This window comes from Amblyomma maculatum, unplaced genomic scaffold (genome assembly GCF_055883805.1).
Source record: "Amblyomma maculatum isolate TAMU_Amacu unplaced genomic scaffold, ASM5588380v1 scaffold_15, whole genome shotgun sequence".
Classification (NCBI taxonomy): domain Eukaryota; kingdom Metazoa; phylum Arthropoda; class Arachnida; order Ixodida; family Ixodidae; genus Amblyomma; species Amblyomma maculatum.
Window position 1 is genome coordinate 12,523,820 of NW_028146740.1, and position 19,219 is coordinate 12,543,038.

General features: G+C 45.4%; 1 protein-coding gene across 8 annotated transcripts in view; it reads left to right on the forward strand.

Moving 5' to 3' along the window:
* Nucleotides 1-19,219, forward strand: part of T3dh (Type III alcohol dehydrogenase) — a 175,513-nt gene that overhangs the window by 6,402 nt on the left and 149,892 nt on the right. For all 8 annotated transcript variants that reach the window (XM_084586250.1, XM_084586248.1, XM_084586246.1 and 5 more), the window contains one exon: nt 2,065-2,180. In XM_084586250.1, the coding sequence (XP_084442376.1) occupies nt 2,065-2,180 (116 nt within the window). The remainder of the gene's footprint in view (nt 1-2,064; nt 2,181-19,219) is intronic.

Below are 19,219 nucleotides of genomic sequence, written 5' to 3' on the forward strand. Positions count from 1 at the left end.
ATTACCTCCTAGGTAATAAAAGGTGTATAATCACTTAGATGAGAAAGTTTTTGTGTATTCAATCAACTGAGGTGAGCACATGATGGCCGTAGCATTCCAGTGAAGGCCATTCCAGTCTGCAAATGTGTGTGCTATGGAAAGAATAGAAGGTATGTTGTGCAAGGGCTGTGAAAAATATTTGCGAAATAAAGATAAACTGGCAATGCGATGACGGAGAGATAAGGATAATAATCTGGATGCTACTTTGAAGGAGAAGACGTCTTTGGATACAATCAGCACAACTTTGAAGAGAGAGAACCTATGTAGAAAAATTGAGTGCAGAAGTTTGCGTGATAGTGCAGTACTGCTAAGACCATAATGATGCAGCTTACTTAAGGGGGAATGCAGGGCTGAAATAATTACCAGAAAAATACCTGTTTTTAAATGTTTGTTGTTTTGGATTTTGGCATGTACTATTAAGAAACTTCTCTCCAAGTTTGGTTGTCATCTGTGCAGTAGAAAAATAAATTTTTTTGTGGGATGGGGTGCACCGAAAGAGGCTATGAGCGCTGGTTTGAAGATGCAGCCACGTGGAGGGCAAGAAACTATATACGGAGTGTATCCCCAAGTTAGAATGCTTGTTTTTTGCACTCTATAGCCAAAAAGGGCCTGCTATCGAGAGTACAGCAGACAAGTAAAAAGAAAAATTTGGGGGGCGTGCCAACAACGGATTGGCCATTATACTAAAATAGCTGTTTTTGCGTCGTTGGGAGCCTGACTAACCAAAGTGCTCAACAAGATAGAATATGGAGCCTAGGCGAAGTGGCACACCCAGCAGGCAACCAAGGAAAGCATTTTGCAAGTGCAGACAAGGGCACTGTAAAGCTGAAAAAGGGAAGCTTCTTGAAGCAGTCACCACAGAGCAGTGTTGCGTTGAACATATGCACCAGGTTTGTTTAGGCAATAAATTTGAGCTGCATGTTTTGATATCTTTGAAGTCATTTCTCCCAGCTTGCACTTGTTGAACTGTTCCAAACTGTTTGTCAAACGCTGCTTTCAAGGTGTTTTGTTGGGAGCAAGATAAGGTACTTTTTGGATTCCTAATTATTGTTCAAGGAAAAAAAAAGTGTGACATATAATGACAACGGAAGAAGTGAAGTTCATTTTTAATGTGCTTAGCTTGCTGCAAAATTGGCATAAAAAAACCCAGCATTGGTGTTATCCTACTCAGTGAACCTCCTAAAGGTTATCTAAGCATAAACGGTTAGTAGACCTTCATGATTTTTGAAATGGTAGTTTTTCTAATTTGACACACTTACTTGCTCATTATTGGTAGCTACAGCCTTGTTCTATTTGTGCTAAGGTGATCAAGCTCACAATGTATTCAGGTAAGTGGAAGGTAAGCCATCCCTGAAAAATTTATTGAAATTGGTTCAACAGTTCCAAAGTTGTCCCTTTAGCCCTTCATACCCCCTAATAGCAGAGCTCCTTAATATTACCAGTTGGGAAGCTTCCCATAAGGCCCATGTATAAAAAGAATGGAAGTTTTGATTGGTCAAGTTTCGGGTGTCTATGAATAGTGGCGGTGCCCGCGGCCACTAAAGACAACTGTCTAAATTGCAAACTTTCAGATTGTTGATAAATGCACGATAACCGAGAAAATAAAATATGTTCAAGAGTTGCAGTAGCAAAAATTCTTAGACATAACGGCCCTAGATGTAATTAAGGTGAAAAAAAATTATATCCAGAATGCTATGATATCGATAGAAGAAAGCTTCTGTTGACCGCTTATAGGTGGCGAGAAAATTCATAGGCATCCAAAAGTGCGTACTAAAACCACTGATTTTTTGAAGCCGAGTTTCCCAACTGGTATGATCCAAAATCTGTTTAATAGAGCTGGTGAATTGTACATTAAGGGCTGCAAAACATATCAAGTTTAGTGGCATGGAATTGTCCATTTCGGAGGCACTCTCTAAAGAGGTGTCAGAAGGGAATGGATACATCAATGATGAAACAATCATTTTTCATTAGCAGTGTGTAAGCAGAAAAACGCAGCAACTTCAAGTAAACTGCCGACGTGTGCAGGTGTGCGGGACAGCCACCAGACCCACCAGGCGGAGCTGCCCAAGAGTGACTATGCGTTTGAGATGGCCTGCTCCAACATTCGTTATGGACCTGGCGTCACTCGGGAAGTGGGCATGGTGGGTGGCTGCTGCTTCTTGTTCTGGTCTTCTCTCTGCTGATTGACGGTGTCTCTGTACACCATTTGTGCACTGCTTGCAGACTGCCTGTAAAAAGAAAATCACATTTGCAGCATCTGTTGTGTGGCGTTGGTTCAGAAAGCATGCACTTCAGAGAGGACATGCTCCTAAAAAATTTTTCTCCGAGTGTCGATGTGATAGGCAAGTGAAAACTGTGGAACTTCTAGAGCCTGATTTCCTCTTTCTGCTTTTAATTCTTCGAGCCCCGCTGTGGTGATGCAGTGGTTAGGGGGCCCAACTGCTGTACTCAAGGATATGGGATCAAAACCAGACCGTGGCTCAAACCAGGCACTAGCCACTTGGGAAAAAAGTAAACACCGAAATGACTTATTATTGAGCCTATATTCAGCAATACAAGCTACAAGTTACATGTAGGAATTCAAGTTACGCTGAGAAAAAGTCGATCAAAGATTGTGAATTTAGGGGATCACAGCCAAAAGCCTAGCCTGGTTGTGTTTGGTATTCCAAATATTCCTAACGAGTCCAAATATGACTTGCCTGACTAGATAACAGAAATATTTGAAGGCAGCTCATAATCGTCCACTTTCATGATTTCAGACAAAAAAGAAGCGGTCTTGAGCAATGCTTATAAACTGAGCGGAACAAATATTTCTGTCCAGAATGACTACTACATTGAAACTCTTAGAAGACTCAAATTGCTACGGGACAGTGAAAAACAACAAAAAGGGAAAAATAGTTTATCTAATTTACGACAAACTGTGCATAGATGGTCAGTTTTGTACACGAGATGACAAAAGTATGTCTCGTGTACCCTTACCTAACGTGGAAGTCATTCTTCTTTAGTCGAAAGCTAGCAGTTAAAAAGTAGTCAGCTACGCCTCCTTTCTTTAAACGCTTACAGTACAGTAAATAAAACTGGTGCCTTAGAAGCGCTTTCTCTTTTGTATGATCCTCATTTCTGTGTCATTACTGAAACTTGGCTGCGTGATTCTATACTAGAGATGAAATTGACACTCAGGTGCAAACTTTTTCGTCCTGATAGGGGTTCTCGGGGTGGTGGGGTGTCAGTTATTGTAAATATGGCTTTGATGTTCTTTCCAGTAAAGAAATCACTGGATGCAAAAGTTAATTATGGAAGGGCAGATTTTCAGAAGTCACATTCCTACTATATGCTATATACCACCCCCAAACACAGATATGTTCATGTCTAATCTGTACGACAATCTTCTTAGGCTACGAGGTAAAAACTTTATTATAACTGGCGACTAAACTTTTCTTCACTGGACTGGAACCACATCAATTTTAGAGCCTTCATGCAGAGCGATACTCCTTTGGCTATTATGTTCTCATTAAGCATGGAACAAATGTTCACGAACCTATGCGGGGCAGCTCCATTTTGTATCTTTTATTTATTACTGAAATATTTCAGGGAGCATCCACAAAATTTTTAAATATAAATCAGCTACAAGTGTCACATTTAGGGAAGATTTCTCTCAGAAAGATGACACTTCGATTATTGACTACCTGCTCTTGTTTCTTAATGCAGCAGAAAATGATGTGGAAGCTTTGTGGAATAGATATTTGTAGTGCAGCTGTATTTTGTACCGATAGGTTTGTCCCCTCAAAATAAGTTCTCAAGTGAAGCCACAGCCTATGAATAACCAGAGAAATTAATCATCATCATCATCGGCCGGACTATGCCCATTGCAGGGCAAAAGCCCTCTCTCATATTCCTCCAACTAATCCGGTGCTGTGCTAACTGCATCTGCTTTACCCCCGCGAACTTAACCTCATATGCCCACCTAACTTTCTGCCGCCCCCTGCTATGCTTTTCTTCCCTTGGAATCTAATTTGTTACCCTATTCAGTGACCATCTGTTGACTTTAGTACGTGCTACATGCCTTGCCCATATCCATTTTTCCTCCTTCATTTCCACTAGAATGTCATTAACTCGAGTTATTTCTATGACCCACTCTGCACGCTTCCTGTCTCTTAATGTTACACCTACCATTTTTCGTTCTATAGCCCTCTGCATTGTCCTCAAATTAAGTAGAACCCTTTTCATTAACCTCCACGTTTAAGCCCCATAAGTGAGTACATGTAAGATGCAACTGCTGTATACTTTTCTCTTGAGCGATACCGGTAAGCTGCTAGCCACAGTCTGCGAGTACTTGCCAGATGCACTCCATCCCAGTCTTATTGTCCTAGTGTAAAATTTGTCGGGCTAGTTGGTTCATAGTTCAATGCAATAAAAAGCTGCGCTAATCAGACACGGACGAAGGAAAGGTAGGACGCACACAAACGCGTTTGTGTGCGTCCTACCTTTCCTTCGTCCGTGTCTGATTAGCGCAGCTTTTTATTGCATTATTCTCCTAGTTATTTCCCTTTCGTAGTCCGGAAAAAAAAATATATATTTCTTCACAGGTATCTCCTTGGGCAATCACCATTACATGAAGCATCCAGATTTAAATACCTAGGTGTAACATTAACTAACAACCTGTCATGGAATTCACATGTTGCAAACATCTGCTTGTCCGCTTTTCGCAAGCTGTGTTTTCTGCAAAACAAACTTTCGAAAGCTCCCGCTGAAGTTAAATTACTCATCTGTAATTCACTAATCTGGCCTAAGCTTGAGTATGTATGTGTGGTGTGGGATCGTTGTACTGAAACCGATGTTAAAAAACTTGAAAGAATTTGAAGAAAAGCCATAAGATTTATTTAATCGAACTTTTTACCGTTTGATTCTCCATCTGCGCTAATGAATATTAAAAATATCCAACCTCTTGAGACACGAAGAAAAAATATCTGTCGAGAATTCCTTTCCATACTCATAAATAACTAGTTGGCGCTTGATCCTGCACCCTACGTATCCTTTTTCACTATACGCCTTACACGTCGCCATCATCCCAGGGCCCTTACTCCATACTTTGCTCAAACTGACACATTTAAATTTTCCTTTTTCCCACATACCATAACAGAGTGGAATTTTCCGGCACAATGATTGACGGCGCATAGTCATGCTGCATGTTTCATTTTGTTTTTGTTCATTTTACTTTGTGCTTTTGTATCTGTAATATCCACTTGGGTATTTGTTCTGCTTGGATCTGTACAGTGATCTGCAGTATGAAATAAATAAAATAAAAACTGTGGTTACTTCCTGTCCTAAATAGACATATTCGCCTACCACTTCCAGCACCGCTACCTATTTTAAACTGCGTTTCCTTTCCCAGGCTATTCAACATTACCTTAGTCTTCTGCATATTAATTTTCTGCATATGTTAGTCTTCTTAGCCTTCTGCAAATTAATCAAGGTGCCGAATGAAATGCCGTCTATCCTCCCATAATACATCCATGGATGAAGTGCGCTGTTCGGAGACAGCAGACGGCCAAGCGGGCCCTGGGCGGAAGTTCCTTGTAAAGACCTGGTCTAATGGGTGGCTCGAAAACCTTCAATTGCTTTTGAAGCACTTTGGTCCTGAGGTGTGGATAAAGCAGGTCTAACACAGTCTTCAGCTTCCGCCCCAGGAACAGCTCCAAAGGGCAGCAACCCGTGACCTCATGAGGCGTAGACCTGTAGGTCAAAAGCATGCGGACAATTTGAGTGCAAACATCACCAGCCTTCTGCAACTTGTTTCTGACTGCCCGCTCTTCCGCACAGTTAGACGCTGGATGATATGGTGGCATTGGCCTCGCACCGTTTCTCTCGGGGAATGTGAAATAGAGGTCACTGGCAAATGTCGGCCCATTATCAACCTCATCTGGGAGGCCTTGGTTTGCAACATATCTGTATGCATACAATCGCTGCTTTGGCTGACTGTGTGGAGAAAGGGTATGATACTTCAATCCACTTGGAAAATGCGTTGACTGCAATAAAAGGTAGGTGTTCCGGTAAGGAACTGTATAATCCACATGCGACCGTGACCACGGCTTCTCCTGGAATGGCCAGGGCATGACAGGCACCAGTCGCGCCACTCTTTGATGCTCCTGGCAAATACGGCACGTTTGAATGGTTATCGCTATGTCGCTATCCAAGGTAGGCCACCATACATGGCTACCTGCAAACAGCCTTAATTTAGGGAGGAGTCTCGTGCAGCAACCGGAGAACTTCACTTTGTAAGGATTCAGGACAATGACTGTTCCCCCATAGTACATAGTTTCCTTGGTCACTCAGTTCATGGAAGCGTGCTTTATACGGTCTTCCCTTTGAGCCCGTGTCCAGCTGGCATCTAGACCATAATGGTGCTCCAATCTTCGACAGCACTGGATCATATTGAAGGTAGTGCTGTGTCCTTCTACTCCTTGTTTTTTGCGCTACCTTCAATATGAACAGGAATCAACTCGCCCAACTTTCAACCTTAGCACTGTATCCCTGGAGGGGGCTGCAGTAATGGCATTTGACAACAGCAGCCCTGGATAGACTCCTTCAAGCATAAAAATGCCAGTGCGGCAGTCTACAACAAAATGAGCAGTTGGCAGGGGTTGCTGGCTTAACCCATCAGCATGTGCAATCTGGGGACCCGGGTCTATACTTCAGGTCGTAGCTGTACCCTGACAACAACAGGGCCCACCTTAGTACTCTTGGAGAACAGGACTCTGGAATTGGTTTGTCTTTTGCGAGCAGGCCAAGCAGCAGTTTGTAGTCCATGATTGCCTCGGAGTGCCGGCCCCACAAGTACTGCTTGAACTTCCAAAAACAAAGCTCAGCGCCGCCTTATCTAACTGGCTGTAGTTTTTCTCAGCGTTTGCCAGGCAGTATGGGAAGCAAATCCAATAGGGTGCTCTTCTCTGGAAGGCTCTCATTGAGTCAGTACTGCCTCAATGTGAAAGGGAGGTGCATTTGTGGCCAGTACAGTTGGGGTTTTTGGGTTTCAACGGCAGAGGCCAACAGCTCTTTGCTTCTCCGGAGTGCAAGCTCTTTGTCCAGCGCCATGGCATTCCTGAAACTAACAGACTATTGAGAGGATGCAGTAGAGCAGAGATGTTTGGCAGGAACCTTCTGTAAAAATTGACCAACCCGAGGTAACTCAAGTTCTCTAACCCACCGGGGAGCAGGGGCTTCCAGCACAACCTCGGTCTTAGACTGGTTTCGGCAAAGCCCAGCTGCACTAATTATATTTTTTATGTGCTGGACTTCTGGTTTCAAGAATTCGCATTTGGATAACTTCAATCACAGTCCCGCAGTTCCTTAGGCAGTCCAAAACTTGGCCCACATTTTGCCAATGCTCTTTGTCACTGGTTCCCGTGACCAGAATATGATCAAAATGCACTGCGACATGGGCAAGGCCATACAAAAGATTTTCGATCTTTCACTGAAATAGAGCTGGAGCTGATGAAACGCCAAATGGCAGCCTTGTGAATTGATATAAGCCTCTCAGAGTGTTAATGGTGGCCAACTCATGGCAATTTTTATCGAGCGTGACTTGCTGAAAGGCGTTTTGCAAATCCAGCTTTGTGAACTTTTTGCCCTCAGTCAACCTCTCAAGGAGTTCCTCAATCCTGGGAATGGGGTACAACTCTAAGGTCATTGGATTTATAGTCTCCTTGAAGTTGCCGCACACCCAAACTCTGCCATCGCGCGTTAGTACAGGAAAGATGGAGGCGGCCCACTGAGACGTTTTCCCAGGTTTGATAAATCCTTCCCGCTCCATCCTCTGCAGTTCTTCTATGACTCTATATCGCAAATCAAATGGTATTATCCGCGCGCATATTGAAGCGGCAACACCATGCAACATGCCTATCTTCTTCGAAAGGACTTCGCTGTAATGACTCGCCTTGTCTTCCGCAGACTTCACAACGTTAACTGCCTCTGGGTGGGCAATGCCTAGTTTGAAGGATTTCATCCAGCTTCTTCCAAACAATATGGGACACGCCTCCTTCATGACGAATAGCGGTAGCTGGTGTTCAGTGTCGCCAAGTTTGACAACTGCTTCCAGCTTTCCTCATTAATGGTTGATACACTGGCGCCGGTATCTAACTTCATATCGAGCGTCACTGTTGACTACCACCGCAAGGCGCGTAGACTCCGAACTAGCTGTTTGAAGTGTCCACAGGTTGAAAGCTTTGTGCTCTACCGCAAACTTGTAAGGCGCCCTTTCCGGTGGCAATTGTCACAGGTCTTGCTCACATGCCTGCACCTGAAAGCATGGCATTTCCAGCAAAGCAATTTAAAAAAAAAAAAAATGCGAGAGAGGCACGAGCCATAGCGAAACACACTACGATTTGCGCCATGCACGTTGTTTGGCACCGTGGGAAAGGAGGCAGCAACACAACAAGCAAGACAAAAGCATGCGAGAGCACGTAGCGGCGTTTGTTCAATGGGACGGTTGGACGCCAAAGGAAAGTGCCAGAGAGGAGGCGGGCGGCGACCTTCACATGTTGGTGCTACATTTTGTTTATTGAGGGGCTTTACATACGATGGACAGCAGCCGCACTGACCAAACTGGGTCATATATACGTCGTATTTATTGCTTTGAAACATGGACGTTCCGGGGTGCCTAAATGGCTAGCTAATCTTTAACAAGTATCGTGATGCCACTGCCATGGCCACACCTTTCATTACACAATACCACATATCCGGGTGAGGTGCAGTCACTCTTATTCTGGGAAGGAAGCCATGTTTCTGTGATTGTGATTACATCACTACTATGCTCTACTATGCTAAGAAGAAAGGCCTCAAGTTCCACTACTTTTGTACACGCTTCGGGCATTTATGTTCATAATGATTAAATGCTTAGGCCTACTTGAGTGCATTATCTCTCATACTCAGGGTTGTGGTATTCTGGAATGGCTATTTTGTCGCCTTTTTCCTCATCCCAGACAAACATCTGATCTTTTATTCTTAGTTTGTCGTATATGAGCCTAACCTTGTCTTTTTATCTGTTTGTTTAGCAGCTATCCCAACGCTTCTTTCAGATGTTCGATATTCTCAGTGAAAAAACATCATCAGCCGGACTATACCCCACTGCAGAGCGAAGGCCTCTCCCAATTTGCCTCCAATTAACCCGGTCCTGTGCTAGCTGCATCCACTAGACACCTCGCAAGTAAAGCATTTGTAGCTTCCTGAACAGAGCTTTTGGGCACGTTGGTTACTTCACTTCCGTATAACTGCAGCGTGAAAAAAAGATGAGCACAAAGGAAGGAAAGCACACGACACGGACAATCGCTGCACTCACATTCACAACTGATTTTATTTCGCCAGCGCATGGGAAATATAAAATTTTTCCCGTGCTTATTATAAAATATAATATATTGTCCATATCATGTGTTTTCCTTCTTTGCGCTTGTCTTTTTTTTGTGCGCTGCAGTTATGTGGAAGTAAGCTATGGTTGTTCCACAGAACAGATGGCGATACTCATTGCTGAAATTTGTAATGAGCACCTTTGTCTGATCGCCATGGATGAAACCAAAACCATGTGATGCGACTCTCTCGACCGACTTCGGAACTGAACTTGGCCCTGGAAGTTGGCCTCAACCCTATGGGAGCGCGATTTTAATAATGAAGCCTTGAGACAGGAGGTCACTATGCCTGCCTTTACCAACATTGAGTGTCCTGAATCATAACTTAGGAGCGGCTAAGCTGTCCTTGTGGTATACTCCCAACACATTCCTGTCTCATGGCAAATCATTTTCAAGTCAAGGAACTGTATAGAACCCGGGTCTGGCCCTGGCCCCTTTCTTGAATATCTTAATTACGTCAGTAACACTCCTGGGGGACCTTTGGTTCAAAAACACAAAAACATCGTAGACATAACGAAACACTTTCACAGCTATGTCCTTTAATCCTCATTCAGTCTCATGTTCATTCTGCTGAGAAAAAAGTTACTTAACACTGGGGCAACCCGAGATCTGATGCAAACACCAGACTGTTGAACATAAACCTTTTCACCCCATCTAATGAAGGGGGAACGTAGGTAAAAGGAGAAAAGTTCAACCGAACTCTCCACGGAAATGGCACAATTGGCAATGGAAGTCTCGTTCGTCATTATCCTTGATGATGCATTCCTTCACATTCCTCAACTGCTGTGCATAGGGCAGGGAGTAAAACAAAGCTTTCACAGGGTTCTTAACCGCAAAAAAGTTGGACATCTTAAGGGATCCTGGATGTGACTGCAGATAGCCTGCAACAGCATGCGGCCAGGTTTCGCGTTCTGATACGACTACCCAAAATGGAACATAGGGTTTATGGGTCTTGGCTGTAAAAAATAGATCCAACACTGTACCTTTAATATTGTTGACGGCGGCGTAGTCTTTCCAGGCTCATCCTGTGCAACATACTCAGGGCTTGTCTCTTGATGACAGCAGGCCTCAAAGATTCCTCTTCCTTCCTTGTCAGACAGGAGAGGCCTTCAGCCACCAAGGCGGTGATCAGTCCCTTCATACGTCCTGATGGCTTCTTTTCTCCTTAGTAGGTGCAGACAGTTTCTAAACACTCACTGACACACCTGTTTTTAAGCTTCAGGTACGCCCTGCAATAATGTCTGCGTGACCTTACTTCTCAAGAGGATTTAACGCCGGCTCAAAGCCCCAGTGTTAAGTAACATTTGCCTCAGCACAATGGACATGAGACTGAATGGGGATCTAAAGGACATAGCTGTGAAAGTGTTTCGCTATAGTGCCTAGAATATATTGGCTAGTGTGCCGACTGAGGCCTCCCGGGTGGCACTATGAGCGACGAATGCCGGCGGCCGCCGCCAGGAGCGCTGCAAACTGGGTGGGTACCAGCCGCGCTGTCTGCTGCCTACCGCGCTCTCACATCTTCGGCAAGAGCGCTGCTTGCACTGCGTTTTAGCTCTCATTAAGTCGCAACAGACCTCAGCTATAACTGCAGCCGCTGACTACAAGTTTCAGGGTGTGTTTTTTGTCTTGGACTGGAAGCGGCGCACATATTTAACGCTTCTTGCTTGCGAAGGCTTCTGCGAAGTTTGCGCATCTTAGTCACGGACATCCCGTACTCACAAAGGGAAACCCGGAATTTCTATTCTATCAACAGTTAAAGCATGGGCATTTATTGATATAAAATATAGTATTTGTAATCTTTGGAACAAAGTGAAATGCTTTTTTATTGACATGCATATGTGGTTCTTTCTTTGCACTGTACACTTGCTGACAAGTAAACACGTACGTGGAGTTTTATTTATATATTTTATATGCGAACAACACAGAACACAGTCACGCAACACTCCTTTTATGTATATGTAATAACAAATACAGGCATATGGGGCAGAATTGCATGAACAGCAGAGCACAAACGAGGAACCTTTACTTACAGCCGCTAAATACATCGCGGCCTGTGATTGCACACCAGGTTTTGCCGAAGTCACCATCTTTTGAATGAAGAGGCTGACAAAGTTGTTTTTTTCTAAGATACACAGTAAGCACGAGACATGGCCGGTTCATTGCGAAGAAGCTCGTTGGTAATGCCGCGGTTACGGTGAAACATGCGCCCAATATATAACTGCATCCATATGACGTGTAGCGCAAAAGGATGATCGAGGGACACAGAAAAGGTACACAACACAGGTGCTGTCTGTAGCGCCTGATTGTGTACACTCTTTGTCTACACGCTGTCATGGAGCACCGTTACCGACTCGCCCAAGTTTCCATCCTTGTGAATACAACTGCATGCTCTAAAAATGTTTCTCGCCAACAAAAGCAGTTGCCGTTTACCTTCCGTCAATTCTATCGATGCTTCGTTCCCATTCTACAGAATGCATACTTGCGTAGCATCAGATAGCGCAGTAATACGTATGCTCCTTGTTCTAGCAGTAGCCCCGTTTGCCAACAAAGCAAGTCTTCTCTGTGCACCGCCGCTTTCTCTTTGGCATTTTTCTCTGCAGTTTAGTGAGAGGCACTGCGGAAACAACAATCAGGAACTCGCTTCACCATTGGCGACACAGTAAAAAAAAAAGAGAGATACAGGGGAGCACAGAATGCGCGCACAAAACGCGAAAAAGAACCGATGCAATCGTCGCCAAGCAGGTAGAAGTGCGGAACAACTCGCATGACCAAACACCTACACCGTAAATAAACTGCTGCACCTTCGTGAAAGCAAAAGACGTGCAGAAGTAGGTTTAACACGCACGCACAACACCAACAGATTGCTGTATTCTGAAGCGAGAAAACTGCGTCGTCTGCTCAGGTGGTACCCTCCCGACAAGCAGCGCCCTCTGCCGCTGACGATTGGCTTTCATTGCAAACAGCGCCATCCTCGCACATAGGGAAGCGCGGGCGCTCGTCGCACTAGCCAGTATATTCTAGACACTGTAGTTTTGCTATGTCGATGATTTTTTTGCGTTTTTTAACCAAGGGATTTCTAGAATGTTACCGATGTAATCCGCCTTTTGCGCGAGTTTTCTGCACATGCGCGAAGTAGTAGCGGCGACCGATAGAAACACATTGGACGGTGTCGACACCGTTTTTCGGCGCCGCCAGTGCACGGGGGCTGGCGGCACCGGGCGGCACGATGACCGTCACAGGCTTGGAACCACATCTGCCGCATACGGTTGCCACTCTCTAGACGTGCTGGGATGCAAGAAGCGGTTTTTCAGGTTTCTTTCGGCGAGCTACGACCAATAACTACGTGAAGCTTGAATTAGGGCCACCAAGCGTCAAGATGTGAATGGCCGACCTCAGCAACGGACTGCATGCTCTCGACTGTGGGAAAAATACTTCATTACAGGTATGTATGCATCTAAAGAAAATGTGCATGATGAAAAGTATCTACTGGAGTTTGCGCCAAGCCTGTAACCCACCAGTGATAGCCGCAATGAGCATTTGTTCAGCGCGTTTGCTTTATGTGCAACGGAGCCTGATGGCGATGTATTTTGTCGTTTGTTTTCTTTATGTGCGAAGGGGCCGGGTAGCGCAGATATCACAGATGGCTGTGTGTACTAGACCGTAATATTTAGCATGTTTATCGCGACTGCCGCCTGACTAAAAAGAAAAAAAAAATTGGGCGTTTGTTGTGATGCACCGCCGTTCGCGAGCCGAGTGGTTGAGCTGGTCATGAGGCTCACGAACGTCAGTACATTAAAACGGCGTATATTTTTTTCTTGTTAGTCAGGTGGCAGTCACGATAAAACATGCTAAATATTACGGCCTAGTGCACACGGCCGCCTGTGATATCTAAGCTACCTAGCCCTTTCGTACATAAAGAAAAAAAACGAAAAAATACGTCGCCATCAGGCCCCGGTGCTACTAAAGCAAACACGCACCGAAGAAATCTTCATTGCAGCTATCACTGGTGCGTTACAGGCTGGGTGCAAACTCCAGTAGGTACTTTTCATCATGCATATTTCCTTTAGATGCATACATACATGTAGTATCTGTGTTGTTGCCGCTCGGAGCATAGACGCACTTGACACTCTTGCACGATGCACAGTATTTTTTTTTACCTTCGTGCTCGCCAAAGCATTTGGATTTTGTTCCTTCGGTGTACGCAATCAGATGCACTTCGTTAGGAAGCTTGATAATCGTCGTCTTCGTTCAACCGTTTGCAACAACAAGGAAACCGCCCGGCACAAATGAGTCTCCTGGAGGGTTCATGCTTGTTCACTTGCGGAGTGGACCGCTCTGGACGTAGAACAGCGTTGGTCTGTAGCATCGCCACGGCCGCCAGCGGCGCGCCAAGGAACAGAAGCCACGCTGGCCAGCAAGAGAGCAAAACCTCGGTTTCTTTGCGAAGTAGGCTCGCCTTTTTATAGGCATGCATCACGTGAGAAAGGGAAAGGGAAAAGGATGGAGCGGCGATAGCGGTTGCCGCTCCGAACGCTGACTTCGAACGCTGACGCATGCGCAATGGAAAAACTGCTGAACAGAATATGCCACAGTTCCTGACCGAGATGCGCATCCGATATGTAGGAGATGCACATGTGTCACCAAGTCGTTGATTCCGCAGAAATCGCGGTGGAGGCAGAAAGGTTGTAGATCCTTTCACAACAGAATGACCATTCTCTCTGCACTGAGAACCTTTTCACCACTGCGACCACATCCATTCTGACTCCTGAAGGTAGAAACCGGCTACAGCGCTGAATCATCCGTTGCCAGAAAAATGCGCATGTTTCCTGCAGGTGTGCATTCCAGCCGGGGCAACGCCCTTTTCAGGAGGTGTGTATAACTGCCTCTCTGCCGAGCTGGCGACCATTGCATCATGTTGGCGCCGCGGTGACCGCATTGTGCTCGGTAACTCAAGACACCCCGCGCATATGCGCCGCTCGTAAGTCACAGGAGACGATTCCGCCTAGCTCTGCAGTATCAACAAACCCCTGGCTGCTTTGCCCTTTGAGATCCCTCTCTCTCTCGCTCTCTGCCTCCGCGCTCTCCTGTCTGCCGAGAACCTGCACGCTGAGAGCGTCTCATTCTGTCACGTCGAACACGGCCCGCGCTACACGCTCTTACAATACGAAGATAGTATATGCGTGCGTTATGAGTGGATTGTGAAAATGCTGTAACATTCCCCCATACTGCGTGAACATGATATACTGCAATCACTGGCACTATTTTCCACCCCGAGGCCAAAAAGGAGGGGAGCTTTCGCTTTTTACCTCCGTTAGCATGGCCATTTCATATGGTGCGCTTTCGCGTCGTCTGCTACACTGCCGTCCAATGTGTTTCTCGCCCGCTCCCGCATGATGGCGTCACATCCTCCCGCAAAAGGCAGATTAAGATTTTCGAAGAAAGCAGCCAGGTCTCAGTTTTACATTTGAGTTACCGGACTCAGGTTCTATACAGTTCCTTGACTTGAAAATCATTTGCACATGAGACTGGAATGTGTTGGGAGTATAACCCAAGAACAGCTAAGCCACTTGTAAGTTAAGATTCAGAACACACAAAGTTGGTAAGGCAGGCATAGTGACTTCCTGTCTCAAGGCTTCATTGTTAAAATTGTGCTCCCATAGGGTTGAGGCCAACTTCCAGAGGCAAGTTCTGAGTCTAAGAGACTCAGGGTTTTGGAAAAGGTACTGACTAGGGGTTTAAATCCTGCAAAAGCGAATGAAACAAATAGAGGACAGGCAAGAAGAGTGGGAATTTTATACGTAAATGAAATTTCACACCGATTGAAAAAGGTTGGAACGAGATACGCTGGGCAGCGTCTGCAGTGAAGCTTTTATCCCGTGATGCCCAGGTGAGGAATAAGTGCATGCTATCGCACAAGAAACCATTCGTTGATTGGGGCACTGGTGTGGTGTATTCCATCCTGCTTTCTTGCAGTGAAACATACATTGGCCAGAGACTGCTTTATTAATGAGTGATTGTTCGAACACATATTTGGCGACCAGGTGAGAGTAGATGCTTGTCATCTAGGAGATTGCTGGAGAAAAAAGGATTCGTGCTCGCGGTGAATATTTGGCGACCAGGTGAGAGCGGATGCTTGTCATCTAGGAGATTGCTGGTTTTCGTTGTTCTGTTGACGTGTTTAATCCTCCGTATGCAGTTTTAAAGGGCTTAGTGGTTTTATCACGAGCGATTTTTTGTTTTTGGTTGTTTAGTTCCTGTTTAACTACCTTTCTAGAAATACAAATTCTGTGGTTAAACAGCACTCATGTTGTCTCCTGTTCCTCTTCGTCTGGCGTTGCACGCTGCTTTACAATGATTCTATTCCAACGCACCCAGTTTTCTGCTCTCACTATATTGGACTATGACATCATCATCGGCACTCAAATTGGGCCGCCATCTTGAATTCCTCAGATTTAGCAATTTTCATGCCGATCAACCTCTGTGCGCACGCACTTTGAATCGAGAAACGTGAGAAGAGCTAATGCTCTTAGAACTATCCGAGTCTTTGTAATGCTCTATGGAAGCCACGAGCATGTTTTTCAGGTTTTGGTTGACCCGATCTGTGATGTTGGCCTGAGGATGCTGGCGCATAGTCTTTTTGTGCTGCACGCCAAGAGCTTTGTAGGTGTCGGCAAATATCCTGCCCATAAAATATGTCGCATTGTCAGCGATCAGCTGCACTGGTAAGCCGAACCAGGTGAATGTTTCTAGTAGCTTATCCCATACTGCCTTTGAGTCCAGTTTATGCAGCTGGTATAATTCTACCCACTTTGAGAAATGATCATTGACCTCTAACAAGTACCAATTTTCTTTCACTGATCTAGGATAGGGACCCATTACGTCGCAGGCAACCATTCCCCGAGGGTATCTGCTCTTTTATGGGTTGCATAAGGTCCGGGGATTTTCCTCTCCATGGCCTCACTGTCTGCCATAAGAGACAAGTACAGACCTATGTCAGGACATCTTTTATCATGAGGGGCCATGTCACGACACTACTTTTTGTAAGTTTTCTTGCTATCACTGTGCCCTGCAAGGCGTGTATCATGAAAGTACTTTAAAAAGAGGTCGTGGAGGCTCTTCAGAATAACTACATGGAATTGCGGCTCACCATTGTCTGTGTTTGCAGCAGGTATATAGTGCATGGTAAGCCTATCTTCAGTTTCTAAATAACAGTCGTAGCTGCCGGCAGGCACTGTGCTTCCTGCAGGGTTGGTGCTGTCTAAGCTTTCCCCTTATCCCCTTCAGGCACAAATTAAATTTTCTGAAAGGAAAAATTTTTCCTTGTGTTATTCATGATCAGTACACCAGACAGAAGTCAAGTGCAAGAAATTACGCCAAAATTTTCATATTTGAGCCTATTTTATTTGCGTCCACGTTTGTGGACATGGCGCCTCAAAGCTCCTACATGAGTGCAAACACTACATTTTCTTGTATTCTCTACTAAGTATGAGAAATGAATAAATGTTTTACTCTGAAAATACCTAAGGTACAGAAGAGTAGCCACTTGTTCAAGGCTTATGAAATAGATAAAAACAGTCATTCTGTGACGACAGGGAAAGACAAATTCCGCATTTGCGGTAGCGAACGCGGCTCTTCGAAGTGCAGCCCTGGTGTCTGCATCGTTGTGCGTTTGGTATGCTCATAACCTGGGGCCAGTGGTTGGTGCCATCATAGCGTGTTGTGCTTGTTGGCAATGGCTCTGCATTGTGAGGCTTCTTTTTGATCTCCTGTGGACCTTCGTTGCTCGGTCGGCCTCGCTTCTTTGGGGGTGCTTTGTTGCAGGCGACTAAGCTATTAGCCACATCACTCTGAAATGCGAGCAAATCTAATGTGCTTTTTTTTTCCGGCAGTTGCATATTGCTTGCATCTCTGATGTACTCCAACCAACTGTTGCAAAGAGCAAATGAAACAAAATGCGATATTACTCACACCGGCCACTTCCTTGTTCTTGTGCGCAGTGGGTAGAGGGACATCAAAAAATCCATCTTGTCGATGCCTCCCATGTACTTGTTGTACTCGAGGATGACTTGAGGGCATTCAATGTCGATGTGTGATTTAGAAGACTCGCTCCACCTTCGTACAGTGCCTGCTTCACCTAAGCCCACGGCGGTTGAAGCCATGTTCACAATACCGTTGTCATGCCAGCGCACAAGAACAATGTCGCCATTTTCTGAAACCTTCTCATCAGAACTTCCCCTTCCTTCCTTCTGTAATTCTTTCAATGGTCAATGGTTTCTTACTCGAGCGAGCGCGCGTGCCTCGTTTTCTTGTTCCTTGTCCTCGTTTTTCTCGTGCGCACAGAACGGTGTCTCGTAACAATATTTTCGGCACTAAGGCGCCGTGTCCACGTTTGTGGACGCGCAATTCTGAGAGCCCACCGAAGCATTCCTTCTTTGCCTACGGTAATGAAATCCAGCATGCCCCTTCTACATTACCTTACTGGCATATTTCACATGACAAATTCCGTTTTTCACGACCATTTGGAAAGAGAGCACGCGAAAATAAGATCAACTTACTTGCCCCGCCGTAAAATGGGAGACGTCCATCTTGACTTCTTGTTTACAAACACATTTCGATCTACCTGCAACAGATGGCGCCACATACTTGACAGGGAGGGGCCAGTTGTTTTGTGCACCAAATTCAAAGGTGGGAACACGCCTTGCGAGCAAGCTACGACGACATTTGGGTCTCGTCCACATTTGTGGACGCAGCGCCTGAAGGGGTTATTTAATTACACTGGTGATCACTGGGCTGAGCATCGAGCAGCTGTTGACGGGAGACAAGTGTGCCCCAGGCATCTGCGGCAACTGCTACAACCAGGACTTGTGATGCTGGCTTGCCATCCCCGGTATTGGAGCTCTGGACAGGTAGTCGGCTGCCTTGTTGAAGGTGCCCTTCCTATATTCCACCCAGTAATTGTACTTCTGAAGTGCGACCACCCAACGGGCTAGACGGCCGGCTGGGTTTGCAGCTTTGACAGCCACGACAGTGCCTGATGATTAGCCTGCATCGTAAACTCAGCTTCATTCAAATACATATAGAACTTTTTTTACAATTGCCAAGCACTCTTTCTCTGTTACAGTGTAGTTTCTCTCCAGTGATGTGAGAATCTGGCTTGCAAATGCCAAAGGGCAAAGCTTCTCTTCATGCTCCTGAAGCAAAACAGCACCGATGCCATAGGGCTAGTTTAAGTCTGGGAGCCGCAGACGAGCAGTATCTGCGATAGCCTTTGACAGCGCCCGAAATGATCCCTGCTTCGTGTTAGTCCAAGACCAGCAGGCACCTTTGCGAAGGAGCTGATAAGGGTCTTGGCGGGTTGGCACTGTTTGGAATGAAGTAGCAGTAGAAGCCCACCATGACCGAAAATTACTGCAGGCTCTTGACATTCGTTGGTGGTAGCAGCTGCAATATAGTTCAGAATTGTCTTCTGGCGGGCTAGTTGGTGTAAATCACTCATTTTTCAAAACTGCACGAATAAAACAAGGACAGAGCGAGAAGCACAGGAACACACGCAAATGCAGATGAGTGTGCTTGTGTGTGTTCCTGTGTTTCTTACTCTGTCCTTGTTTTATTCGTACAGTTTTGAAAAATGAGCTGCAATATAGCCTGTAGTTTCTCATCTGGCTGGACTATTTTCTGTTCAACAATGAAATGAAGCAGACTGATCTTGCGTGAAATCAACTAACTTTGCAGGGGTTAATTGTGATGCCTGCATCTGGCATTCATTTCAAAACGGTGGTTAG